The 10,706-nt window shown below is 43.1% G+C and overlaps 1 protein-coding gene across 1 annotated transcript; it reads right to left on the reverse strand.

Moving 5' to 3' along the window:
* Positions 1 to 3,997: 3,997 nt before the first annotated feature.
* On the reverse strand, positions 3,998 to 4,873 carry LOC123405528 (thionin BTH7-like). Its single transcript, XM_045099182.1, has 3 exons — positions 4,560 to 4,873; positions 4,396 to 4,464; positions 3,998 to 4,304 (listed from the first exon to the last, which is right to left on the reverse strand). Exons 1-3 carry the CDS (start codon positions 4,801 to 4,803, stop codon positions 4,204 to 4,206), a joined length of 414 nt encoding a protein of 137 aa, XP_044955117.1. The 5' UTR covers positions 4,804 to 4,873; the 3' UTR covers positions 3,998 to 4,203.
* Between the last annotated feature and the right edge of the window lie 5,833 nt (positions 4,874 to 10,706).

Raw genomic sequence — 10,706 nt, forward strand, 5'->3', positions numbered from 1 at the left:
TTAAATCTTATTTCGTTTCTTCGAGTGAATTACGTAAATTAATTGACACGACACACTACACGTATGGATCACATATAACTTGGGAGGAGAAGGATGTTCTTCTCCACGTTCTTTTTGCTGGTGTTCTGGTTACTAGGGATACCTTCCCGTATAATTTTTGAATTGGCCAAAATTATACATTTTACATGCCACTAGTGCATAGGTTGAGGCCGGATGACATTCGCCGAAATATCTTGATAAGAGTTTCCTAATTAAGTACGCTATACTATTGCATAAATGTTGTTGATTACCTTGCTAACTAGGTTATTATTATGTTCATCAACAGCAACTACCACATGATGTAGTGCCTCTGTTGATGCACCCAGAAGGTCAAATGAAAATTAAAAGCCCGCTGAGGGCTGAGTTCGATGCTCCATACTCGAGTAACCTCAAATCAAGATAAAAAAGGCTCCAAATTGAACCATGAAGAGAAATAAAGAAGGATCGCAAGCCACAAGTTGGAGACCGTTGGATCTCTGTGTTTCCTCATGGAAACATAGGTGTTATTCTGTTTTATGACATTATACCTAAGAGCGAGTACTAGGTCTTATGAGAGACAAGTTATTCTTGTTTATATTAACTTGACATGATCGATTAAGATGCATGCATATGATAACTATTATGATGTTTCTCTGTTTTACTTTATGTGTGTCATATGATAATTTGGTATATGATTAAGATGATGATGAGTTGTTAGATGATTGATTAGAATACTATTGCGATTCGACGGAACTGATATGAAACGATATAGTGTAAAAAAATGCATATATGTGCATGTAACTTGTGTCTACATTTTGTAAATATGTTCGGTAAAGCACGACGGATGAGGTGGTCTAATGTATTCGTGACGATGTGCAATATATATGTAACAAATAAATGGGAAAATAAGGGGCAACAAAATAGCCCATCCAATTTAGTGCAAAACCCTAAACCCAAAAATTGCTTAAAAAAGAGCGAAGAAATAGCCTCGGTTCGTAATTCGAACCGGGACTAATACTCCTCCCCCCTCGCTCCCAGTCCCACCACGTGAAAGGCCATTAGCCCCGGTTCGGGGCCGAACCGGGGCAGCATTAGTTCCGGTTGATTAGTCCCGGTTCGCGATCCGGAACTAATGACCCAACCGAACCGGGACTAAAGGCCCTATTTCTACTAGTGCAATGAAAACTCCATTCTGTCTTCTCTCTTCTCTCTCTGGCGATGGCATAGTGGATTCCTATCTTCCATGGAGGAGAAGGCGGCAACACCATTTCTTCAAATGAAGAAGCCAGAGGTAGTTATTTAAACAAGCATTGCGGTAGTTTGATCCCCTCTCGGACAGGTTAATGCAGCTGCTCGTCATGGTAGTGTACTCTGATGCGCCTTCAGTCCCAACCTTTCCCTGTAGTCCTTGTTGACCTTGAATTTGGTTAATAAAGTAAAACGAGTGACCAAATCATAGAGGAGTACCTCGTCACCTCATCCTTTATATTATAGTCGTAGAATACAGTGCCTACTAATTATTAATTCATGGCTGAGCTTGTAAGATTTATAAATGATGACTTAGTTAGATTTCTAAATGGAGACTTAAACTAGTAAAAGGTGATATAGATTTGAGTGTTTGTATCTGGCATGCCAAGCTGGTGACTTAATTAAATTTCAGTGTTCCATCAGGCTTACCGACCAAGTTAAAGAGGGCATATAGTATGTCCAATTTAGACATCATATTTTATGCAAGATTTTCATTTAAAATAATTTTTTATTGTGAATACTAATTTGTGAAACTGTCTGTTCTTTCGGAGAGAGAAGCCACTATCCTCATGAAGTAGGAGAGTAAAATTTTATATCTAGTAAATCTAAGTGCAACTTCAGTATTTTGGTGTACGCACCAGCTAGGAATGATGACTCAACCTAAATATAAATATGTTTTGTATTTCAGGTAGCCCCTTCGGCGCTCAAGAAGGCAAAACAGCACATGATGGTCAGCAGATCAGCAGTAATTATTCTAACCAACTCACAAATTCCTCATTGATGACCAATCCTGCAGCCCTTAGAGCATCTTTAGCAGACCCCATATATCACCGACCCATAAAAGTCGTTTACAGTTTAAGGTAGAACGGCTGCTCGGCTATCGTCCGTCACCGACCTGTAAATCAGTTATTTCCATTTTAATTTGGCACATGAAAACACATTTTTTTGCTTACTTAATTTCTTCAAAGGCATTGGATACATAATGATCCACCAAATCTTTGTCGAACGGAAGGAAGAATATAAACCGTCGTCGTTGTATTTGAAGAATACCCATCCGAGGTGTTGCCGCGTGCAAGATGTTAGCCGCAACACTGTATCTGTGAGGTCGTTGCACTGTATGAGCGGCATCAGCAAGCCCGCGAGCTGCTGCGCGAGCACCGAGCCCGGTCAACGGTTGGCCGAGGCCTTGCCGACAAACCAACGACAATGAATAGAGGACGAACCAGTAGCTGCATGCGGCGGTGACGCTTTGCCGGGGTTGTGCGGAGTGCTCTGTGACCAATCCATGGCTTGGCGCAACCGCTGGTGACCGAAAATGTCAGATCCAGGAGGGACCACAAACAGTCGCCCATATGCAACTTGGGCATGATTTCTATGGCCATGGACCCATCCATCATCCGTCTTGCATGTGAGCAGCTCATCAGTTACCAAACACGTACTCTTTAAAAATCATAGATGAGTGAATCTTTCATAAAAATATCCTATTAACTAAATCATGCCCCATGGACCACGGGAGCTACCCCAGTAGTACTCCCTCTTTTCTGTTATGACCAAATAAACTAATTACATTTTACCATTAACTACTCCATCAACCTTTAATCAAGAGAGGAAATCACATTCAAATGAGAGAGAAACACATTATGGACGAAAGCATCATTGCCCTTGTTGAAGGGGCTGAGAAAAGCATTATTGGCTTACCTAGGTGTACAAATGGCCAAGTAGATAAGGCACATGGTCCAAGGGATGGTAAGAAATGATACTTCAGACATGCAAAAGGCACCAACCATATCATGATAGCAGCCTCAACCTAGTTCTGGTCCAGTATACCTCTGAGTGCGCTAGCATGTGAATATCCTACATACATATTGCATACCCCCACTTCATTAAATCTAGGCCCATTGACATTTTCCGTAAAGAATATTCAGAATATAGAAATATATACGCGTGAGATGCCCCAGTATATAGGGTCACATGAAGATTTTTTTCTTAAGTATTATCATAGATACATCCAGTGAACAAGAAACAAACTACGAGTATTATTAGGGTTGATTTGTACATAAAACCAGTTTTGTGATCGAAAGACACTCGAGGTTTCTGTGTTTTTTATTTGGATTTATATTTTATTACTTAAAGTGACTCTATGAACATACTCCCATTTTCATTTGGTTTGTAGTTCAAAGCCATATCTCCCATTTACAAGGACACAAATATGAGAGCACACAAGTCTATAATGCTAGGTTCAAGATGCTCAAAACGAAATACAATCCACACGAAAATATAGCTGGATATCCCATTATTGTGTGACGATTTGGGTCATCCCCAAAAAATGTATACAAACTCCCTAGAACACTTGAAATTTTCATATTTTAAGGGGCAATTTAGTGGTTATATACGCTCGTTGTGGACTAACGAGATAACAATCAAAGTTATATGTCTCCACCGACAGCCCCTCGTCCCTTAGTGATCATAGTTATCCTAAAATACGCAAAACATGTTGGTGATTACCATTAATTTCCTGTTAGCAACATTCTGTTCGAATAGCCAGTTGATGGCCCTTCGAGTTCCTTTATGTAGCGTAACGCCTAATTAATGTTTAGTGGAGAAAAAACTTTCACGGTAAAAACATGATAGCTCATATGTTCAAAGGTTAATATAATCTCAAAATGTTTGGTCTTAATATAAAACGATTGATATACATGAAACAACATCGGAAAATTTAAAAATTGTAGTGTATCACATAATATATCCATGGAACTTTTATATTAAGCCAAGGGTACAAATAGATTCATCACGGAGACTCTTATTGGAACAAGGGTAAAACAGAAATACATAACTAAGATGATACATTTGCTTCGATACCGCTGATGGTATCGAGATAATTCAAGACAAAATGACAATACGAACTTGGTCATATAAATCATGCCCAAGAAGGCATGATTAGGCTTCAACAGACTGAATGACCGCACCATCATTACAGAAACGGACACATGTGTTGCTGCAGAGTCCCATGTTGAATTTCATCTCTTGGCCACGAAAAACTGTTACAAAATAGTTGACGTTATGTATGTCTAAAACACAATATTTTTTCTATCGGTGAAAATAAAAATAAACGTGGTAAATTAAAATTACCATTGTCCATGTTGTCACAAACGGAAGTCATGCATCCAATTGTGCAGTACTCAGTCGCATTTGGTTCACCTACAAAAGTAATTTGAACCACAAGTATGTAAATAATTTCCTATTAGTAGGTAATTATCAACAAGTTGGGAAGAATAAAAATGATACTTCTTTACCGTATTCAGGGAGAAGATTCAGCTTAGGATAGTCCCTAGGACATGTTGGGCCGCTTATGATTTTACAACCACAAGCAGTTGCGCAGACTGGTCGGGAACCACCGGCGAAACGGCAGGCGTTGTAGCAGTTTCTGCCCGTCGTGTTCTTGCAGCAACTCTTGCCTTCTACTTGGACATGCTCCAGAACTAAACCCAGTATGAGAACACAAATAACCACACTTTTAATACTCTTGCTGATTGCCATGGTTGGCTCGTTGGCTTTAGTTTCTCTAGAAGAATGAGAAATGGCTATGTTGGATTGATGGAAATCCTACAACGCCAGACTACTATTTATAGAGGAATGGCGGTACCACTCCATTTCTACTAGTGCAAATCTGCAACAATGGCCCTGTTTGGATACTCTAACTCAGTTAGAGGTTAGAGTTAGATTCTAACCCTGGACTAACCCTAAACTAACTCTAACCAAAGAGGTGTTTGAATGGAAGGGTTAGATTGTCAATAAATGCACCTTTTCCAATCATTTGGCTCCTTTATCAAGGATTTGGTGTGGTGGAGGTAGAGAGAAAAGTAACTTTTTGTGGGCCCAACCCAACTCTAACCCAAATAAGCACCTCTTGGGTGGGTTAGTTTTTTTGGGTGGGTTAGATGCATCTAACCAATTCTAACCCTCCCTGTTTGGATGTTTTGGGGTTAGATTGGTCCAATCTAACCAATTCTAACTCTAACTCATGGATCCAAACAGGGTCAATAGGACGTCATGAATATACGTGTTCCCGCATGTGTCACACGTGTCACACATACGTGTTCTGCTAGTCACACGTGTTCGTGCCTATTTTACTCAACTGGACCAGGAGTACAGTTATAGCAGTAGAATGCAGTGCCCACTAGTTATGAATTCATGGCCGAGCTGGTGGCTAAGATTTGTAAATAATGAATTAATTAGATTTGTAAATGATGACGTAAATTTGTAAATGGTGATTTAGATCTGAGTATTTGCCTTGGCTTGCCAAGCTGGTGACTCAATTAAATTTCAGCCTTGCATCTCGCTTCCCGACCTAGTGAAAGAGGGCATATGGTTTGCCAAATTTAGACATCATATTGTATGCAAGATTCAGATTGGAAATGAACTATTTTTATTCTGAATATTAATTCGTGATTTTTTTTCGTCTTTCCTAGATAGAAGGTACTAGAGTGAATATTAGGTAAGAGAGTGCAGGTTCAGTACCACAGTGTATGCACTAGCCATGTGGGAATATATAATATGTATGCACTAGCCAAGTTTCAAGACAGATGGGCGCACATGGTTCACAAGACCACAAGAGTGTGGTGATGAACCCGTGATCCATAATAATGAAGTTGATGAATCCATGGCCCAGAATAGTAGAGAAAAGGCTGTCCACGGATGGTTCAATGCTATGTTTTGCAACTTGCCTCTGCATGTCTCACGTTTTGTTGAAGGGGCTTCAGAAGATGTCATTGCAAACCGCCAAGTAGCTTAGAGCATCTCTAGCACATCCCATATATTGTTGACCTGTAAAAATCGTTTACAGTTCGTGAAAAACGTTTTTTTGCGGGCCAGCGTGGGTGCAACAGAGTCAGACCCCCCAAGAAGGACTCATATAAAAAGATATTCGTAGAAGATGCTATTATATGGGTCGTCAATGCCGGGTCTGTTCGGGCGCCATCGCGTTGTCCCGCGAACCGAAAAACCTTCCAATAAAACATAGTTAGAATTTGACAACGATTCTGGTAAATGAGTCGAATTTAAACAATAAAACATAGTTCGTGTGCGAAATGAGAGCATAGTTTAAAAGACAAATGCAAAAGGACTTCATGCATCCTGGCCGTTCTTCAGTCTACACCATTTAGGACATCGCTGCCCTTGAATTCATTGCCTGCACTTGTTCCTACTTCGGCACTTGTCCCTACTGGCACCGAAATCATTGGTTCCGATTCCAGAGGAGAAACCCTCGCCGCCATTGTAACACGCAAGCATCCTCCTCTTCAAGATTTGTCTCATTATCATATCATGCCATTCTTTGCTGATGTCGTCCATGTTATTGCAGTTCAAAGTCATGATTCTATTATTTTCGGTAAGAAGGTTGGCCATGGTTTTGTTTTCAGCGGCACGTGCTTTTCTCTCCTCAACTTGCTTGAGAAATTTCCACCTCTCTTGCTTCTCTCGTGACTTCTTCTCGACCAACTCTATCTTTGCCTCCAAAGACTTCGCTAGCAATACCTTATTTGATTGTAGCATGGAATCTATCTTGTCCCGCAAGGTCGAGTCTTCGCATTCCATTTTGATCTTCTCCTTTGTCTTTATTTCACCATCGGGCTTGTGCATGTTTCTTGGGCCATCATCATCTTCATCTTCATCCATGTCCGTCAATGAACCTCTCTTTGGTGGGGATTCTCTATCAATCAACGCCCACTTCTCTTAGTTTTCGAACATTGTTTGAACCACCACTACATTGAGTGAAAGCACATCACTACCTGCCACAATGGCAAAAATTCGAAGCAAAAAGTAAGTGAGCGAGGATGCATACCTTCCGGGCCTTTCATCGAACACCTCGCCTATGGTGGAAGAAGTGTTGTAGAAAGGCACCGTCGGGGCAAGGCCTCGGCGGGGCGGATGGAGTGGCCGAAGGTTTCTTCGTAGGAACCTTCTTCTGCTTCACGCCTGAAACCTTGCTCATCTTCCCCGTCGGCGGCCGGGCAGATCGCGCAGCAGCGGTGGCGCCCGACGCGCCTTCCTTTCCGACAGGGCCAACTGGAATGTCGCCCTGCATGACAATGTTGCCTCTCCGCTTGCAGGTTGTCGCGTTGGTGACTAGGGCGAGGGTGGGGGCGACATGTCCAGCGACAAGATCCGTCGGATGGGACTGCACGTGCGCGACCTCCACGTTGACGATATATGCCGGCTGGAAGGCTTCCTTGGCAATGAAGTGTGGCGGGGAAGAAGGTCCGGAGCACGCGATTGGCGGGGCAACGGCTGCCTAGGTGGGGGAGCGGGGAACGGACGTGCAGAAATTTTCGTCGCTCCAAACTTACTGCGGATTAAGGGTGAGCAGGGATCGGCATCCCACCCCGTTGAACTGATGGTTGAGGGAGAACTTTTGCTGCGCCGCGCAAAACAATTAACGGGCCCGACGTGTTTGTGGGGTCTAGTCTAGCAGCATTTTCCGCCCGACCCATATTTTAACGGTTATTTTGCGGGTCGGGGCTAGAGATTCTCTTAATACATCTCTAGCAGACCCCGTAAAAGGCCCTAACCCGCAAAATTCCGACGAGTATACGGGTTCGACCCGTTTTGATGGCCCGAACAGACCCGTATCACGCATCCGGCCCGTACGTAATTTTTTACCGCGGCCCGCAAAAAGACCCCTCCAGCCGGCATATATGATGTTTCACAGCGTAATTACGGGTCAAACCCTATCCTCCTCCGCCACAGCTCCGCTGCGATTCAACTCCCACTCCGCCCTAATTTCTCGCCGCCTTGACCATCGTGAACCCTCTACAAACATGGCCATGTGGCAATATATAATATGTGTTGTACTGAGCAACCAAGTTTCAAGACAGGATGCTCCTTGGACGCTAGAGAAGGCACATCACCACATGATGAGCGCACATGCTCCACAACAGTGTGGTGATGAATCCGTGATCCACAATAATGGAGGTGATGAATCCATTACCCAAAATAGCAGAGCACAGGTTGTCCACGGATGGTTCAATGCTACTTGTGTCACGACTCTTTAAAAATCATAGAGGAGCGGATCTTTCACAAAAATATACCATTAACTAAATCATGACCCACGGACCACGGGAGCTACCCAAGTAGTACTTCCTCTGTTCCTAAATATTTGTTGTCGGATAGAACTAGACTAGTTCTTTCCAACAACAAGTATTGTGGTACGAAGGGAATTACGGTTGGAATTCAAGCCGAGTCGAGCTAGCTCGGATTGATTAACGAGCTAGATCTCGTTTCATATGATGAACTTTCTAATCCTCTTATGCTGTCAAAGCTAGAAGCCCTCTCACCGTCTCGAGTCGAGCAACCGGTGCAAACACCTTATCATAGTCAACTCCTTGATGTTGTACGCAGCCCTTCGCAACGAGTCTTGTCTTATACTTCACAATGGCACCCTCCATGTTCTTCTCACTTGTAAACCCACTTCAAACCGATGGCTTTTTGGTACGGAGGTCGGATTACCAAAGTCCACGTGTCGTTGCTCTCAATCGCCTTCATTTCCTCATCGATTGCGTGCGTACAACTAGGAATTTTGCTTGGCTCTACGAAGTTCGCCGGCTACTTAACTCCGAGCAGACATAGTCTGGAGTACTCGAGTGTTACTGGCTTTGTGTACTTGTAGATTTTCTTGAGTGTCTTGTAGCGACGAGGCCCCGAGGAGTCCGTTCTGGCTTGCGAAGGAGGCGACACAAATTGTGTCGGTGTTGAAGCAATTAAGGAAGACGGCTGAGTCCCAGGTGTGTCATCAACATTCGCGTTGTCGACGTAGTCATCGTGACTGAGACCATCATCTTAATTGTCGTCGTTACTATAAACCTCATTGTCGATGTTGTCCTCGAGACCTCCGTCCGTGTTGTGCACGTCGTTGTCGCTATCTCCTTGCGACCTACGTGCGTCGTTGTCAGTGTCGGCACCATGATGCTTACTCCCATGGTGGTCACCTTGGTTGGGTGTCTTGCCAACCACCTGGACGTCCTCTTGTGCATCATCGTCAGCTGGAAATTCAACTTTGAATATATTACTGTTTGGAGCATCATCGGCTGCGGCACTCCAATTTCATGCTTGGTTTTCTTCAAACACGACATCGCGTGAAATCCGTAGATGCTTGGTTTGTGGATCGTAAAAGAGGTATATATGCCTTGGTGCCAGAACTCCTCTCGTATCCGATGAACACCATCTTGGTGCTTCGATCGGCAAGCTTTGAGGGATGCGGCTCCGCCGTCTTCACATGTGCCACACACCCGAACGTCCATAGATTAGACACATTTGGCTTATGTCCGTAAATTGCTTCATACGGAGTCTTCCGATCAGCGCCTTCATCGGAGCCCGATTGAGAATATAGACCGCCGTCGAGACAACTTCTCTCCAAAAAGTCCCCGGCAGGTTCTTGATCTTGAGTACACTCCTTGCCATATCAACGACAGTTCAATTGCGCCTTTCAACGACCCCTTTCTGTTGCGGCGTGTAAGGTTCCGTGAGGAACCTTTTTATGCCAATCTTCTCGCAGTAGTCATTGAACCCGTTCGACGTAAACTCTCCACCGCGATCTGTCCATAGAGCGTAAACCTTCAACTTACGTTCCATCTTCGTTGCAGCTTTGAGCTTCTTGAACGCTTTAAACACCTCATCTTTAGATCGTAGGAGAACGATCCACATATATCTCGAGTAGTCATCTACCACAAGGAAGATCTTTCCTGCATGAGTTGCCGGGGTGATAGGGCTACATAGATCACCACGGAGCAGTTCGAGTGCATCAATTCCACGATAGGTAGACTGAGGAGGGAACGGCCTGTGGTGCTGTTTTCCAACTAAGCACCCGTCACATACTTGATCAACATGTTCGATAAATGGCATCCCGGATACCATCTCCATCATTGACATCTTCTTCAAGGCGTAGAAGTTAACGTGTCCAAATCTAGCGTGCCATAACCATGAATCATCATCACTCTTGACGAGCCAATACTCCGGTTGAGATTGATCAAGGCGAATCTTAGTGATAGATAAATTGATGACATGGACCATCACTTTGTAATTACTTGCATATCTATATCTATAATATACAATCATAGTATGGACAGCAATAATGCATGCAAATACACGCCAAACTCATACGTGAATCACGCAAGACTATTGATTAACCATTGATTACATTCTAGGGAGCCACCACATATATATGTGGCATCACCGGTAGAAAAGGTTGTTCTTCCATTTTTTAACAAAAAAAGCACCATGCATAAATTCTATTTCTTTATAAATTACACTAATTACCCATTGTACTCATTTAACCTAAATAAAACAAAAGAGGCAACGTGCCATTAATTCTTGTCATCTTTCTCCAATCGACAACCAATAAAAACACCATTATCTCTTTTCTCTTTTCTCTATGGCGATGGCATAGT

This window comes from Hordeum vulgare, chromosome 6H, assembly GCF_904849725.1.
Source record: "Hordeum vulgare subsp. vulgare chromosome 6H, MorexV3_pseudomolecules_assembly, whole genome shotgun sequence".
Lineage (NCBI taxonomy): Eukaryota > Viridiplantae > Streptophyta > Magnoliopsida > Poales > Poaceae > Hordeum > Hordeum vulgare.